The following is an 18,562-nucleotide window of genomic DNA, read 5'->3' as shown; positions in this document are numbered from 1 at the left end:
CCAAACATACTTTCCTCTTCTTGCAGCTTAGTTCTTTTTTTTTAAATGGTATATCCTGCCATCACCCATTGGAATGCATCACTCCTACAGAAAACACAAATCCTGCCTAAGCAATTTAGGTGCTTGAGGATATTTTACAGCTATAACCTCTGTATGGGGGGGTGGAGGGGGGAGGGAAGGGGAGCCTTTCTGCTACAATAGCCAGGACCTTAAAGAACAGAAGGCAAGAACATGGGCTGCCAATGGTATGTTCTCCAAAACCACACTTGGGAAAACCTACTGAATGTGAAAATCTTTTGCCTCAGACCTATTCTGTATTCACACTTAACCATGTTGCTCTAAAGACCCAGCATTTCCCACATCCCATCATTCATGCAGAACAACCTAGGCCTTGGGGTATGCAGCTGCCCTGTCGTTCCTAGCAGCCTGATTTCAAGGAGCCACCTGGAATGTCTCTGCAGGGCATTCCTGTTAGAACCAGCGACCCCGTTTGTCCTTGCTGCAAGGCCACTGAACTCAACTGGGTACAACCAGGGAGGGAGCATGGCCTTAGGAAACTCTCTTTGCTTTACCTTTACTGTCCCCTCGACTTCCACGAACCAGCGCCTCAGCATGGCCTGGATCTGTCCATCTGTCAGCTCAGGATTGGCATCATGGATCTTCTTCTTGACCAAGTCTTCTAGCAGAAGGCGCCTTAGTCTCCAGTAGAAGAAAGTACGGGAGGTTCTCCACTCTAGAACATCCTGCGCAAGACCCAGATGGTGAAGCAGGGGAAATGAGTGAGGTCAGAAAACCCAGAGCCATATTTAACTCCCACAGATTAAAGCAGGATCCTTGGGACCTGGCCACTGCAATCAGAGTGGGGCTCAGAGGTGGAGCAAAGTAGCAGGGCAGTGCATGCTGGGGTGTGTTGGCTCACTTGGGCAGAAAACGGAGATGTAAGAGAGGAGAGGAATGTTGTGCCCATTTGGGGTGGGAAGGTGACTGAAAGGGAGAGTCTATCATGGGAGGGGAGACTGGGTTTGGAGGAGGAATCTGAGAGCTGAGTTTTGGTGGATCGATACCCATTTACCTTTACGTCCACCTCAGCTCACAGAGAAGCTCCCTTAGCCCCTAGCGGGTATAAAGGCAGGGCCTGGGGAGAGGCTTGGATATGTTCAATGAGGCTGCTTGCAAAACAAAACCACAGTGGCAAAAAGTATTCTGAGTGCTGAGCTTTGAAACCGCCCACCTTGTCATACTAACCCGGCCTCCTGCACCTCTGTCCTACCCACTCCCTTCTAAACTCTCTTCTCTTCCACAATGGGGGACACTGATTTATCAACACATCATGAGAAACAAGCAGCCTCAGGGAAAAATCCCCAACACGTCCACATTCCAAACTTCCCCAGGGGAAATACAGTTCAGACTGCGTTTGGAAAGCCATCAGGGTGACTAACTCAGCCCAGGTTAAAACTCCGGCAACGGAGCTGGACTTTACTATTCTGCTACAGCTCATCTGTTCTACTCGCTGCTCAAACAAGGTCAGCCAAAGACCGCAGAGTGCATCCATTTAGTGTCTTTACTTCCTACCTGTCTGCCTGCAAATGAAGAGTTTGCCACTGGAAAGGGAAACTTTTTTAAAATCGATTGGCTGGTTGCAGGCTGACAAATGAAAGTGGGGGACCACAAACCAGTAGGGGTAAGTAAGGGTGCTGGAAAGCACAAAACATTAATACTAGGTCAAGGAGCTGGATCAACTCAGGCAGAGGGTGGGACTGGGGAGGGATACTGCTGTGGCAAGAATTATTGGGAGAGGGCACCTGGGCATGAGGTTTACTGGGTGCATGAGTCTTTGATCCTGCTTTGCTCTATCAGTAACTGGCTGGGGCTTGGAAGATTTCAGAAATGGCTGCACTTGTTCATCTCAGGCTGTGACAATTTCCTTGGCTGCATTCAGTGCATGTACACGTGCTGGGCCTTTTGACAGGAATTGTAAGAAAGGATCCATTATACTTACAGTAATGACACCTTTCTCCTGCATCCGGCCTGGCGTGTCATGCAAGTCAGCAAACTGCACCGCTACCTGATGGTAAATGGGAATTAGGAATTCCTCCCGTTCCTTCAGCTTGGTCTCCAGCTCCTTCCGCTCAGCTGGGCTTAGCTCTGGGGTGCCTGGAATCAGATAGTGACCGTGGAAGGGTTAAAACAGGTGTGTGCAAAGAACCCCAGCTTTGGCAGACCAACCGACCTCCTGCTTATTGTCTGTAATCACATTTTACACAATCTCAACACAGTATGTTGCTTAGGTGCTTTTTTTGGGAGGGGGGCGGGGGGGTGGTAACATTTCCACTCTGGACTGGCCCTTTGGCTTTTGGTTTCCCAGTAGTTGATAATAAGCAACATTCTTTAACATGGCATTTTTAGTCCATGAGGGACTTGTGAAACGCTAGGCAGTCCAAGCACACAGTCCAAACTGTGTTCTTCCTCTCTGCTTTTTGTTCTGCGTTCTCTTTACGGCTACCTTCCCAGGCTCCTCTCTAACAATGTAGCTTCCAAGAACTCCTGCAACTACTGAGGCAGTGTGGTCTGGAAATTCAGGCACAGAACTGGGAAGCTGGGAGTTCTACGTTCTAATCCCAGCTCTGCGATGACTTGCTGGGTGGCCTCGGGGCAGAGTTGTCAAACAGGAAACAACAAAAGGGGCAGAGCTTAGTGTAGATCAAACCAGGTTCCTGTGGAGGCTGCAGCTTGCGGCCAGGTTCTGGTTTGGAAAGTTAGCAGCCTCACCTAGAAAGACAGGCAGGACTAGATATTCCTGAGCACGACGGGAAGTGTCATCTCATACTACATGAAGGCAAACGCCTTATTGATTACAGTATTGATGGAGCCATCTGGCAAAGACAAATCTATAATATTGGCTCAGACCATCAGCGATTAGTATCACCAGGCTGGGTTTCAACTCCCGTTCTTTCAGATGTAACAGCATTCCCACCTAGAGTTCCTTTCACTTTTACATGCACCTCCATTAGGCCTTATCAACACCTGGCAGTTTTGAGGCTCTGAGAAACGCTCCTGCAATGTTCCCTAGAAATGGCTGAAAAATGGTACTGCTTGATCTGCACTGGCCAGTCAAACTACATTAGCAAGAAACCTTTCTAAAGCAAGTGACAGAAAGCTTCTGCTAACATGATTTAAATGCCAATGAATTAAGCCATGATTTAGGAGACATAACGACAGGACTTATTCCCATAAATTAACAATGTCTCAGAGTGTTATAGTTTTCTAAAACTACAGACAAAATTAATGTCTAATGCAAATACACACACACACTTTACACTTTCCTAGCATTTGTTTCCTACTAGTACCTATCAGTTTTCACACTCTCACTACAGAGGCGGCACAAGTTACATTCAGAGATATTGCAAAAAGGTCACAAAACACTTTACTCATTTAAGTTACTTGCTGTCAATCAAGGCACACGGTCTAGCGATAGATCCCATATGAACTTGGAGAATAGGACGACAAAGGTGTCAAAATGACACTGTCCCACTGAGCTCTTATTTTTGTTTATTTTAAAGGTTTGTGGACAAAATGAAATTATATTGCTTTCCATGAAATGAAATTAAAGCGTTCGGATTAACGCAGCTTTGTGAAAGAAACCAGAAGAACGAACTGAGCAAGGCATAAGGTGGGCTATGATTCTGCCCACGACTGCGCTGCCAAAGTTGCTACGTATTGTCTTGCAGCAGCCCATTGCTGTTTCCAGCCAGGGGACAGTCTCATACAAAGCATAGAGCTGTGAGGTGGCTTTGCACCGTGGATTAACCGAGACCAGGATTCAACCAAACTCATTTTCAACCGAGACCTAAAAAGCGTCTCTCTCCTCCCCACCGAGAATGACTTGTTAAAATAATTCCTAAAAGCAACCACTCCACCATGGGACTGAGCACCTGAATTCTCCCCTGCTCAGCCAACGGGCCACAGTTGGCCTTGGTGTAAGCAGGTGCAGCTCCTTTGAAGTTGCACTCACTCCCTGCAGGGCAAGACTGGCCCCAAGCCCAGTGCAAGGAGAGCAGGTTAACTCTCCCCCCGGCCACACGACGCCGCGCACAACAGGCGCTTGTGCGGAGGCAGGGGACTTAACGCCAGTCTTGGTTCGATTCGAGCACAGAGCGCAAGCTGAGCCCAATTACGTGCTACCAGACGCTCGGGGGAAATGTGGAGGTTTTAACCTGAGCAGAGGCTGTGAAGCTCCTGTTGTAGGGTCACAGCTTTAGCTAGCGTGTGGGTGGGGAAGCCCTAGTAAACAATGAGCCTCCTTTGCACTGCTATAGCACCTGCCTCTCCCCTCCCCCGCAAGGAAAAGGCTGTACACATGTCAATTCCTTTCACCTTGCAATGCCCCTGGGAGATATACAAGCACAATTATTCACACTGTACAGAGCGGAAAGTGAGGCAGAAAAAGGTTAAGTGAGTTACCTAGTAACAGAGAATAAAAACCAGGAGACATGACTGTCAGCCCCCTTTCTCTAGCCACTGGACAACATTCCTTTCCTTACTGTTGGCGTCTCCTCAGTCGGGCTCTGTGAACGCCACCAGCTTTCTGCTCTTTATTGTCCGCGAAGCCATGTCAATGGGATTAAATGTAATGAAAGGAGATCAGCTATTGTCAGGCTGTCATGCTTCCTGGCTGGGTGATGCGGAAGGTGACCGTCACTCCTCTGGGCCGTACAATGCCACAGAAACGGTCCAGTTTGAAAGGGCCAGGGTCTGGAATCAATCTGGAGCAGAGTGCAGCTGTGAACACAGCCAAAGCGGAGTCAGCACCACAGACAGCACAGCTGCTCTGTTAGCAAGTTCGAGGCCATATGCAGACTGTGTCCCTGCTTTGTAAAATCGCAGGTCACGTATACAGTAAAATTTTCAGCTCAGGCCTTCAATGTAAGCATGTTAAATGATGGTGGGGATGCTCTGGTGTTTTATAGCTGAAGAATTTAAAAAAGAATTGTTTTAACTTCATGTTTCTCTGTACACTTTAAACGGCAGTGTCTGCACTGAAGCCAGGAACACTCATGTATTCTAGGCTGTCTGCCACTCTCTTGTACAGACAAACCAGCTAGGCCCAGTAATGATTTAGGTGAGATTAACAAATATGTCAATGTCTATTTTCTGCTTAATTTAAAAGCAGCGTCTATAAAGATTTTTGACTTCTGAACCCTGTTCTCCTGAAAGAAAGAAGGTAACAATGAGGAGGGGGGGGATAAAGAGTGATTATCCTATCATTGATCGTTTGTCAGGAGCATTTCTTATTCACTGGACTATTGTAAAAAGCTAAGCTCTCGATCAATCCTGTAAGCCCCCTGTACAATTAAATATCTTGGAATGGGTTTCTTTCTTTTCTAGCCACATCTTGAAGCCTCAGGGTTTTTCAGAAAGCCAGGGCGTTATTTATTTTTATTTCACAGAAAGAGAAGTCTCCATCCAAAAGTCTCCATCCCCAGCAAGAAAGGTGATAAAAAAAAAAGAAAGAAAGAGTCAGGCACTTCTTTTGTTCTCAAGAAACAGCTGACTTATCAAAGAATATTTAATCAAAGTGTCAAATTTAAAATGATTAGAATAGCTCCCAAATGGTGTTTTACATCACTAGATCCTAAAGCGCTTTACCCAGAAGGTCAGTAGCATTATCCCCACTTGTTAGAGGCCTAGGGAGAAGTGACTTGCCCATGACCCACAGCAAGCAGAGAACCTAGGTCTCCTAAGCCCCAGGCCAGTGCTCTGTCCACTAGGCCACACTGCCTTCCATTACAGAGCTGTGTGTATGGAGATAGGTTACCAATAGATGTATACACTAAAGAAAAAACATTCTAAAAATTGCTATACTTAAAGACAAATACATGTAGTACAGCAGCTCTATAGGCAGATAGTGCATGAAGCTATTAATAGAGGGAGGGAGGGATAGCTCAGTGGTTTGAGCATTAGTCTGCTAAATCCAGGGTTGTGAGTTCAATCCTTGAGGGGGCTATTTAGGGGTCTAGGGCAAAAATCTGTCAAGGGGTTGGACTAGATGACCGCCTGAGGTCCCTTCCTGATATTCCATGAACAGTAAGAAGATACAAGGGTGGGTGGAGGAAAAATACTGGAATCTAAATTCATTTCAGCCTTGAAGAGGTATATTAGCTGTGGTGGCAGGTGAGATGCACAAACTTACTGAAGATTTCTTTTAAGATTAAGAAGGGAGTTTGTGACTTTCATAAGCTGGCAGGGGATGCAGGACACTGTCCTAACAGAGAGCCTGGGGCTATTCTGTTTGCACTGGGTTTTGTGCCATAAAATCGTGAATGAGAGTTTTGGCTTGGATTTGCAGATTACTTTACAGTTTTTGAGTGTATATATTTAAATATAAATAAAATGTGTGCATGTTTATGTGTATACAAACACAGATGTGCAGGAAAGGATAGGGATAGCTCAGTGGTTTGAGCATTGGCCTGCTAACCCTAGAGTTGTAAGCTCAATCCTTGAGGGGGCCATTTAGGGAACTGGGGTAAAAAAAATCTGTCTGGGGAATGGCCCTACTTTGAGCAGGGGGTGTCTAGATGAGCTCCTGAGGTCCCTTCCAACCCTGATAGTCTATGATTGTGGGTATGTATGAATATATACAGCTTTGATTTGACCACAGCAGCTGGATATCCCAGTATTAGACATGTAAAGATGTTACTGTTTTGTAGCCTTTATCTTCTAATAATAGCAACAATTACAATAAGACTTTATAATTCTACATCATCTTTTGTCCAGCTATACCAAGGTGCTTTAAAACTAGCTTGACAATCACCGCTGTGAGTGTTGCAGAAGCAACACTGAAATACAGAGGGTAAGTAACTTTTCCCAAAGTTTGTCAGGGTGGGGGTCTTGCACAAAGCCCTCAACACCACAGAATCCCTGCATGAATGGAACAGCTGTGCACGGTGGCATGCTGGGGAGGTAAGCTTCATGCCGGCTCCAAGTATGCCAGCAGGGAAGGAAGCACTTGGGTGGTCTAGGAATTAAGGAGCACGGGGCACTGGTTTCTACTCCAACAAGAGGCTGGAGCAGTGCTCACACGGGCTGTGCTGCAGCCCATGGCATGCCCCCAGCTTGTAGGGGGTGTATCTTCTGTCCCCCAGCCCCTTCTTAGCTCCCTGCACAAAGCTTGTTTACTTTGATTGTGTGGCTGCCTGCATGCGAGTTTCACCCACAGTGAGTTAGTGGCAGCGCTAGGCATATTAACCAGAAAACCAATTCCGTGATCACTAGACTGCATTCCTGGGAAGTGGGACTGCACGTGGGAAATGTGGGAGGCAGGGCACCCCACTATAGTGGGGCTGGCACTTTACAAATAAAAAAGGATTATCACTGTATCATGATTCTATATTTCGCAAAACGAGAGGAATGAATAAGCCAACAGCCTCCATTCAAATACAACAAACACAAGTCAGGAAAAACGGGTTATTACCTCGGAATAGGAAATACTTGCCCCCAAACGTTTTCACAAAATGAAAGAGATAAATATTGTCTGGATTCTTTGTCAGGGCTCCGGCTGTCTGGTTCACGCTTACACAACTTCACCGGAGTGTTCCTCTGCTATCCACACCCATGCTAGGAACAGAAAAGGGTCACCCAACTCTGAGCCCCACTGTGCTAAGCTATTACCACTAGCCCACGTAAGGAGCTAGCTATATTGGAAAGCATTGGGTACTCCTTGGGTCAGGGACCATCTTTTTGTTATTTGTAGGCACGGTACCTGGCAGCCTGGGGCCCCAATACCCGACTGATGCTTCTAGAGGCTACCACAACAGTTAACTAAAGGTGGCCTTTCTAAACGCCGAGTCTGAAGGAGAAGCTCCTCCCATCCATTGCACAGGGATAGGTGTGCAGGCTTTATAGCTTGCGATCAGAGAGGAAGACTTCAGAGAAGTTGCCCTCCCTGTGCAGACTAATGGTAAAGCCTTGGTAATAAATCTATAGGGAGACCTTATCCTGTAAAGTGCTCTGATATTGAATGTCAATTTATACTCCTCTCCAAAAGTTAAGGGAAGAAATCGCAGCCGAGAAAGCAACGTCTAAACTCTTTTGATTTGTGCCCCATTAAACAGAGAACCTCTTTTGGAGTAACAAGCCAATGCTTCAGCTCTTCCCTCCCATGTATACGTCTCAGAGAGAGAGCGCGCGCCACTGACAGGCACAGTGTCCGGTAGTGATTACAACCTGCTAGAATGTCAGGGCTCAGGCTGCCTTTAATAAAGTTCCTGCCAGATGGAAATGGCTGAGCGGGACCATGAATCACGGCTTCCCATAACATTTAGCAGCAAAGTGCTTTTTTTTAAATATGACCAGTTTAACAGGTTAGACAAAATGACTTTGAGAAATGTTATTGTAGCTTCCCTCTGATTGCAGAAAGCTGGGCAGCTTCTGAATCAATGTGATGGTTTACGGTTTCTCAGCTATTAATATGGGGGATTTTCCCCTCCGCCCTCAATGCACAGCCTCACACGGTAAAGCTTCTCTTCTTGCTTCCCATCGCCTCTCATCTACGCCAGCAAAGGTGTAGGCAACAGCCCAACCTCCAGGCTTCTCACCCAGCACCTTGCTGAGGCAGAACCTCACTCACTTTAACGCTGCTTGACACCACCAGAGTGGGGTAAATGAGACTCCTATTGATAATATCTTCACTGAGCAAAACACACTCACTATCCTAAAACAGCATCTCACCAAGTGGAGTCTGGCCCAAAACAAGGGAAGCCCTCTACACAGTGGCTACACTGACTCCCTAACAATCCAGGAGGGCCCGGCTCCATTGGTCTCCAGGCCAAAGTCGAATGGATCCCAGGAGCACCACTGACTAACCCCTGCCTGGCGAACATAAGCCCTTCTGTCAGCAGCCGCCGGCTTTGTGAAACCAGCGAGGGAGCTTTTCCTTTGCTTCCTGAATTCAAAATTTAGTCCCCCTCATGAACAATGGGGATCTGGGAAATAAACCTAGGCCGGTGATTTTTAAGGGTGTTTTGTACAACATAAATATTAGTCTACAGAAGAGCACAAACATGCTTGCTACCGGCAACACAGATGTGTGCGCTCACCTAGCCGAGTGTTAAAATGACTATGTTGGGAAAGAACATTAAGGCACCACCGCAGCAAAGCATCTAAACTTGTGCTTAAGTCCATCCCTAGTCTGCGAAGCACACACGCAAGTCCCACTGAAGCACATGCTGAACTGCGTTGCTGAACAGGGATGGACTACTGAAATGGGTCCTAAGGAAATAAGCGTTATGGACACATGGTAGCTACTCCATATATAACGATGTAATGAGGGGTCCATTTTAAGTCAGATTATGACCACCTCATCTAACAGCCTCAACTGCAACAACAAACATTATTTCAACCTGAAATTCCTCACATAGAGATTCTCCCCCCTCCCCTCTAAAGGCTGGAGTCTGATGTCTCCTGTTTAACCACACAACAGATTCAGCAACTGTGCAAGCTTCTCCCGTGCCGCACTGCCAGCATCCCTCACCTCTGACCTGCAGGGAGCAGCTCTAAAGGGGAGGTCATTCAGGCCTACTTAAGTCTGTGGCGATGCAGGTTTTTTTAGTACATTATATATTTAAATGTGGCTGCTTGCAGCCACTTCTCTAAATAGTCAGTAGGATTCAAGCTGTAAAGATGCAACGTGAAATACCAGTGAAGGTTGTGGATGCTCAAGAGATTGGTCAGAAATGTCATTCTGCAATTGCAATACATGAAAAGGTTTTATTCTGCTACAATTCAACTATTCTTGTTTCTAAGGACTTGCATTAGGGTCAAGTAAACTAGCAGACATGAAGCACCACTACAGGTCAAAATCACCTGTGATGTGCGTTAACACACTCACAAGCACTAACTTGGACTTGCTGTGGGGTTAAATACAGGACGTCTGAGGAGAAAAGGGATGGGATGAGCCTCAAATTGCACAGGGGAATTGCACAGCATCTAAAACTATACTCTTTCAATAGATTATTGACTAACAGCAGTGACAATATACAATCGTCTGCAACCAATCCCCATCCACATTCCAAGATCTTTCATGATTGTTTATTTGAAATTAAAATATAGTGAGTAACATCTCAAAACAAAACTCTGAAGAAATAATAGGTTGTAGGACCATATACAAAGTGCAAAATAGAAACAGCCTTCCCCTCCCCCCAAATTGGTATCGTATGTCCCAGAAAAATTGTATACCTATGGGAATTCCCCTCCAACTCCCACTTTCTAGAGAGGGAAATCCAAAAGACGGGTGTCAGGGAAGGTGAAATTCTGGATTAACAGCAATTTTTTAGTGATAGCAATGTTTGCACACAGAACCAGATAATCCTGTACACTGATTGCCTTACCAGCAAACTGACCAATGCTGACTGGCATTCCACATTTTGCAAGTGAAGGACAATCTCAAGGGCAATATTTTATGCAACTATTGCTCAGGAAAATAATTGGGATTTTGGTTAATTACAACACAGAAACAGAATTACAGAAAAATCTTGAGAGAGACAAAGAAGGCGAGGGAATATGTTTTACTGGACCAACTTCTGTTGGTAGAAGGGACACACTTTGAAGCTACACAAAGTTCTTCTTCAGGTCTGGAGAAGGTAACCAGAGCATCTGAGCTAAATACAAAGCGGGAGAAGATTATTTCTATAAGGGGTTCACACATGCTGTAGGAGTCCTCTTAAAATGAAATGAGCAATAAAGGGTTAGATTGTTAAGCATAAAGGGGTTGTAACTTGCCTAGCGATTCCCCCCCCGCGAAGTGAGATATATGTACTTCCATTGGTCAGTTTCATTTTCAAAAGTACATTATTAGTGAACTGGTTCAAATCAAATGCACAAATACAAAATGGGGAATAACTGGCTAGGCAGTAGTACTGCAGAAATGGACCTGGGTGTTATAGTGGATCAAAAATTGAACATAAGCCAACAATGTGACGTAGTTGCGAAAAAGACATTATTCTGTGGTATATTAAGAGTGTCAAATGAAAGACACACGAGGTAATTGTTCTCCTCTAGTAGGCGTTGATGAAGCCTCACTGGCTTATTTTGTCCAGGTTTGGGTGCCCCACTTTAAAGATCTGGACAAACTGGAGAAAGTCAAGAGGAGAGCAACAAAAATGATGAGAGGTTTAGAAAACCGACTTAGAAAAGGTTAAACTGGGCATGTTTAGTCTTGAGAAAAGAAGACTGAGAGGAGAACCTGACAAAAGTCTTTATAAAGAGGAAAGCGATCAATTGTTCTCCATGTCGACTAGAAGGTAGGACAAGACGTAATCAGCTTAATCTGCAGCAAGGGAGATTTAGGTTAGGTATTAGGAAAATCTTTCCAACTATAAAGGATAGTTAAGTACTGGAATAGATCATCAAGGGAGGTTGTGAAATTTCCATCGCTGGAACATATTAGACACACACCTGTCAGGGATGGTCTAGGTTTACTTGGTCCTGTCTCAGCGGACAGGGCTGACCTCTAAATGACCTCTCAAGGTCCCTTTTAGCTCTCCATTTCTATGACTCTATTAATCTATAAAATAGCTACTGCCTGACTTTTGACTATTGTCTGATTTTCCAGACCTAGGTGCAGAATGACAAAGAGGTCACATGATGCTATTGTTTAGCCAATCAAGAAAGCGAAAGAAAAATGTAATAATTTTGTAGATGTATGCTGCAAAGTAATCACCAGCACATGGCATTATTGGGATTTAAATAAACTGTCATGCAAATTTCTCTCTGAAAATGGACTGCTTGGCTTAACTTATCTGTAGCCACTGCTGTTCTAATGTGGGTTAAACTTTGGTTAAGTTTTTGTTATTTGGGGATTCAAGATGGGTTCTGAACCATCTTCAGCAAACGAAGTGGAGAAGGAAGTCAGGGGTCACAACGATAGGCTGGTCGAAATGGGAAGGGACAGGTTCAGCTCCTGAAGTGGATTGGCAGTTTACAGCTTTCGTGTCTGTGAAAAGTAAACTTTGCTTTACTGAGGCGGGCAAAGTCTTCCTGAATGATCCCTCATCCAACACTTCATACAGAGTATTATTATATATAAATGGGTGTGAATACACACACACACACACACACAATGTACAACTCTATATAAAACTACATCTAAAACGATATAAAACACTCAGCTGCAGACATTTATTATAAGGGACAGACTAAAAATGATCTTATTATAAAATCTGCTCATGGTGAGATCATACTGAACAAATAAAAGATTTTTCCATTGTACCACAAGATAAAGAAATGGGAACAATTTAGGGTTAGGTCCTGCTTCCATGGAAGCCATTTTGCCATTGCCTTCGATTAAAATGGGACCAAGCCCATTGTTTGTCACACACACTACATTTACAGCCTTCCCGATGGTAATAAAGAACATGCTGCACTATAAAGTTCATTTTCTGTTATTTCTGTTTCAATCCTAAAGCGTTCTCCCTTATGCTAATTGTAAAAAACCCACATGAAAAAACAGAAGCCCTATATCCTTCTGAAGTGTGGCCAGTAGGCTTGCTGCTCACACTGTCCCTATATTCCTATGTATTCATAGCTCTCTATGGCTACTCCTGCTTTCTAGAGAACACAGCCATTCTAGAGTCAAAGACCGAGATTCCTCGTCTCCTGCCCTGTTGCTCTGCAGTATACGCTGTCACGTAAGAGAACGTTACACTGAATGCTATTTTAATAAAACATGAAACTAATGAAGATTTCGGAGATAGTGCTAGAAAATTGATAATGAGCAGATTTATGTCAAATTATTCAATAACTGTCATCCTTCCCTGCTCCCGCCCCCCACACATGCAAGTAAAAATCCAATGTCTGAAGGTTCCTTGAACGAAAACACAAATGTCGCTGTACCATTTACCCACCCGTCTGCACGAGGCGCACACATATATGAAGATCTCCCTCTTCCCCGGTACTCAGCAGCTCCATAGAAATGATGACAGCCATTCAGGGGTTAAAGAGAGGCAGTGAACCCCCAGTTAATGAGTAAGAATTCAGCAGGCAGTGTAAGATAAATGGAGCTTTCTCTGCTTCTGCTGGAGTCAGCATGAACTGCGGCCCCGCGGCTTGTTTGTGGCAAATGGAGTGCGCGAAATATCAAAGGGCAGTGATCCAGAAGAAGACCGACTTTGACAAATTTTAAATTGGCCAGAAAGAAAACCAGCAAAAAAAATTATGCAATTCGCTGTGTCCTGCAATCTTGGCTTTCCTGCCATTGTACGGAATTAGTGGCAAAACAACAGCAATGATCGCCTGATGCTGGGAGCAATTAAGAGCCATCTAAGTGAGATGCTTATCAGTGACTGAAGCTTTTAGAGCTCTCTGTATGTACAGTTGTAAGTGACTTGCTCTTGTGTTGCAGTCATTTTAATTAAAGTGTATGGAGTAATTATCCTGTTTAGAGAAAGGGGGAAAAAATGAACAAAAAACCCCCCACGCAGTCTGGCATTGGATTTTAGAGAGACTCTTGTAGAAAAATGTTTGCCCTTTTTCTCTCTTATCAAAAAGAGGATGGTGCAGGGGTCAGAGCCAGCCTGATTTAGGGTTGTTTTCTAATCGCGTCTGATGGAATGGAAGGGATTCAATGCTTGAATTCAATGTAACCAACACTGGGTACGGGCCACACAACAGTAAATTCATAAGGGCAACAACAAAAATGACATTTGCTACTTTTCCCTGCTGCTATGAGATTAAAAACCAAACAGTCCTCTTTGTTCGAGGCCAGTGTCTACACACGCTTGGGACTGGACTAATTTGCCAGTGTCATGGAAGACGCCATCTTCTGTGGGGGGGTTTATTGTTAATTTGAGAGGAGCAGGACCTTTTCTACTGCTGCTGTGGTAAATATCCTCAAAATGGTGCTCCTGCAGCAGGGCCATTTATGTGCACGCACAAGTGCTGACTATTCAGTGTATACTCTTCTCTAACTACACATCTGATTTCCCCTTCTCAACTCTAGAGACTTTCATACCGGAGGGGCAGTTCTTCCACCAAGCACAAGGAGGTCCAGAAAAATCACCTCCAGGTAGTGTAGCTATGAATCCTGCCTTGACTGACTGGGTTAGGAATTAAGCTGCACCCTTTTAACTGAGCAGCATAAAGCATTTCAAGTGTCCAAGATCTGTTGGAGTCTGGGTTATCTATTTGTCTCTAAAGGGACACTGTCAAGTCAAATGAAGCCCAAAATTCAGAGCTGGTGAAAATAAGCGTTTACCAAACCTAAGAACATTAGAAATGTGCATTTCAATCCTACGGAGCCAGTTTATTTTAGCAACTTCCATTTGAAATGTTTGTTCATCTGCTTTCTCGGCAGAAAGAAATGCAGGAAATAAACAGCACAGTGAGAAAAAATTAAATGAGATTTTAAAAATGTTCATTTTTAAACAAGTTTTAGAATGTCATTTGTCACAATAGTAAAGATTTTTTTTTTTAACCTTGACAGTGTCCCTTTTCAATTATTCTTCTCTTCCAAAGACATATCAGAGTGGCTGTGGTATATAAATAGTTGTTTTGTTATAAATTTAAAAAAAAATAAAATATAACAGCAGCAATAGCAACAATTTATCATACATTTACATGGCACCTTTCATACTGAAGGACCCCAAAGGGCTTTATAAATTTAAACAGACATACAAACCACATGCACTGGGAACACGTCCTCCACTACTAAAATATAGTTAATTCTGAACAAGAAGAGCAGCTTTTGAAGAGCATACTGTAGAAATAAGAGATGGCAAAGACCATTTAAAGAGCCCACTCCCCTGAGAGAGGATGTATCTGATATTAGATTGATACTGCTGAATAATCTGTATTTTTGTTTATTGGGTTTGTAACGTGCTTTGGGATCATTTGAAATGAAAGGTACTTTAATAATATACCTACACATTTAAATCAAAGTGGTCACAGCTCAGCAAAGTAATACAACATTTGAAGTTAGGAGGTGAATAATACTTTATCCAGTTGCAACTGCAGAGGGGACATGTGTAGGTAGCTATAATTACTGGAGTTAAAAACAAGCCACGACACTAGGTTTAACCCAGAAGTCACAAATATACTGGACTGGATCCTCGGTGACACCAATTTTACACCAGCTGAGGATCTGGCCCACTAAGTTTTGAGTGAGCTGAGCATACTTAGAGAATTAACCCCAGCGTCAGGACACCTTCATTGTTGTTATAAAACCCATCAATTCTTTAAAAGAAAAATCATGACTGGTATAGAGAAAATAGATAAGGAAATGTTGTTTACTACTTCTCATAACACAAGAACTAGGGTCACCAAATGAAATGAATAGGCAGCAGGTTTAAAACAAACAAAAGGAAGTATTTCTTCACACAATGCACGGTGAACCTGTGGAACTCCTTGCCAGAGGATGTTGTGAAGGGCAAGACCATAACAGGGTTCAAAAAGGAACTAGATAAATTCATGAAAGATAGGCCCATCAATGGCTATTAGCCAGGATGGGCAGGAATGGTGTCCCTAGCCTCTGTTTGCTAGAAGCTGGGAATGAGTGACAGGGGATGGATAACTTGATGATTATTTGTTCTGTTCAGTCCCTCTGGGGCTCCTGGTACTGGCCACTTTCGGTAGACAGGATACTGGGCTAGATGGACCCTTGCTCTGACCCAGTAGGGCCATTCTTATGTTAATTGGTTTAAAAAGATACTATACACCCACACTAAATGTTGTAGATGTAAATAAAAAATATTCTATGCAAACAAACACAACTTGTCTCATCTGGTTTTCCTCCCAAATTGGATGATCGTAAATAAAAATTATCATGAATTTGATAAAATAACTCAGTGTCCCCTTTTTAAGGTCCATAAACACACTCATTAGATATTAGCTGATTGGATCACTGATATGCCAATAATACAATCCAGACATACCTAGTCGCTCTGCCAGACGACTGTAGACTGGGTCCACCCGTCTCATTGTTTTCACCAAATCTTTCCTGCGGAATTTGATTTCTACTGTCCCTTCTGGCTCCAGAACGCCTCCTCTGATCAGTGATGAGAAAAGAGAAAGGAAAGGCACTTTCAGATCATCAGATAAGGAAAAACACAAAATGGATCAGCACAATTTGTTGTCTAGAAAGTATTTAGAAAAAGAGAAAGAAAGACTCTTAGCTACTATTTACCTAACCCCAAACAGAATGTGCATAGGATGTGCATGAGGCCTTATAGAAACATATCAATCTAGTACTACCTCGATACAACGCGACCCGATATAACACGAATTCGGATATAACGCGGTAAAGCAGTGCTCGGGGGGGCAGGGCTGTGCACTCCAATGGATCAAAGTTCGATATAATGCGGTTTCACGCCGTAAGATTTTTTGGCTCCCGAGGACAGCGTTGTATCGAGGTAGAGGTGTATTTGATGCAATTTGGTACTAATAAATAACATTTGGAACTCCTGTAGCTCCTTTCAACTTAGGCTCCAAAAGCTCTTGTAGGTGAGTTTTTTGAAAATGTCTTGACAAAAAAAAAAATAATTCTCATTACAGAAGCTACCTGCTTCCCAGGTCAAAGACACATGGTTTGGAATCTATGTTTGACAATGAAGACAGAAGCTATTTTACTTTCAAGTGCAAAAGAGTGAGAGAAGATAAAAGAAAGGTCAGCGGAGAGGCTCTAAGGAGTGATGGTTGGGGGAGATGCATCATTCTGATTGTACAGCAGAGCTTCAGCCTGAATATGATCACAGACTGTACTTGCACAACAAGCTTTTGCAGTCCAACAACAGGTCACTAAGCTACAGACTGTTATGCAAAAGTCCTCAATTCTCAAGTCCAGCAAAGCTGCAGAAGCGGCAAGTCCACACTTGTACTGGCACCACAGGATATAGCCACTGAAGGGGCATACGCACCTTTGCATGTAATTACTCGGAATGTGTTCTCAGCGTGCACAGCTGTCAGTGCAAGATACAGCTGGGAACACACTATTGGAAATACACTCTCCTAGAAATTGCTGCAATCGATTCCACATGCTGCAGGGTTATGAGCTAAGTGGTACAAAAAACTCGGAGGTTCTGGCTTGCAGGGGTTTGTGAGAATCTTTTCAATGTCAGGTTATGTCGGGTGGAAGTGAATGAAGGGCAGAACTGCTCCTGTAAAACAGAGTGACGATAAAGGGCCATTGTTGTTGGGTATGTCCTTTTAAGTGGGATTCTCAGAGAGGCACTAACAGGTGTGGTAGATTAACATGTGCACAGGGATTAAATCCTAATGATGATGATCCAAACACTTTGTACTCTATAGATCTTCCATCCTGGGATCTCAAGGCCCTTTACAAACAATAATTAGTTCTCGTGACATCTGTGAGGCCTGTTACAGAAAAGAAAATTGAAGTAGAGATAGGTTAAGTGACGTGTCCAAGGTCACAGAGAGAGTCTGTGGCATTGTCAGAAACAGACCCAAACTCCTTGCTCCCAGTCCTAGACTACAAGACCATCTAATAGCCTCATTTTCAGAATTGCCTGAGTGGGATGGAACGGTCGCAGAACAAAATGAGTTTGAGGATCCGAACTGGAGCCAACACAACATCTACCTGGAGGTCTCCGAGGGATCCCAACTGGGGCCAATGTACCATCTACCAGGAGGTCTCTGCCTTCCCTTTTCATAACAAACACGCTGAAGGGGTGTTTGCACAATCCTTGCCTGCACTAACAAGATGTCTCATTGTCCCGAGCATCCTGACCTTTCACATTTTAAGGAGGGAAAAGACAGATACAGCGATAACCCCCTCCTAAGTTCTGAGATGCAAAGTACAGAAAAAGGAATTCTTCTAACTCTAGATACAGAGGAGAAGCCTGTGGCCAAGTGACAGTGGTTTCCCCTGTGTGACCATTCCATTTGTTCTTACACAGCAGGAGAAATAGGCCACTTGGCAATTCTTCATGGAGGCCAATGCGTCACCACTGAGGGCGAAGGAAGTACATGGGAGTGTTCAACAGAGCCCCTTAAAGGTGTCCTAAATTTGCCATCTCAACTATGGCAACTGCTCTAAACAAAAAGGAAGGTGCTTCTTCCAAGGAACACATCCCAAGTCAGCCAAAGCTGATTAACTTTTGGAACTGAATTAAAATGGTGCCACATCTCCTACTCCAGTACACGATGCACCTGGGGGTAAGCTGGTTATTTGGTGTGAGGGGAATGACTTAGCCGGTGAATAAGCAGAAAGAGCAATGCTCTCTAATACAATGGGTAACCGGACTGGTTGCATGCATACTAAAAAGGAGGAGGAGGGAAGTTGCAAGGTGAATTGCAACTGCCCCCACTTTTGTGAGTGGAACCCAGAGAAATACATCTGGGGAATTGTGTAACAAGGGTCACATCAGAATAATAATGTTGTTTTCACCTTCAGATGTTAGTCTATTTTCCCATCTGCCGGGCTATTTTCAGATCATATGGCTGACCGGATCAAATAGATTAAAAACAGAAATATAACACGGTCAGGATCTCTCAAGTGTTTGAACTGCTTTGCTGTTCCTTTCTGTAACATAACCTCACCTCTGTCCTCCTTCCC

At 44.0% G+C, this 18,562-nt stretch overlaps 1 protein-coding gene across 5 annotated transcripts in view; it reads right to left on the bottom strand.

Moving 5' to 3' along the window:
- Nucleotides 1-18,562, bottom strand: part of ACACA (acetyl-CoA carboxylase alpha) — a 190,010-nt gene that overhangs the window by 13,756 nt on the left and 157,692 nt on the right. For all 5 annotated transcript variants that reach the window (XM_044993768.1, XM_044993769.1, XM_044993766.1 and 2 more), the window contains 3 exons: nt 15,924-16,036; nt 2,000-2,154; nt 573-743 (listed from right to left, as the gene is read on the bottom strand). In XM_044993768.1, coding sequence (XP_044849703.1) covers nt 573-743; nt 2,000-2,154; nt 15,924-16,036 — 439 coding nt within the window. The remainder of the gene's footprint in view (nt 1-572; nt 744-1,999; nt 2,155-15,923; nt 16,037-18,562) is intronic.

The sequence above is a fragment of the Mauremys mutica genome, chromosome 19 (assembly GCF_020497125.1).
Source record: "Mauremys mutica isolate MM-2020 ecotype Southern chromosome 19, ASM2049712v1, whole genome shotgun sequence".
In the NCBI taxonomy this organism is placed as follows: domain Eukaryota; kingdom Metazoa; phylum Chordata; order Testudines; family Geoemydidae; genus Mauremys; species Mauremys mutica.
This window is presented reverse-complemented; position numbering and strand designations above follow the sequence as displayed.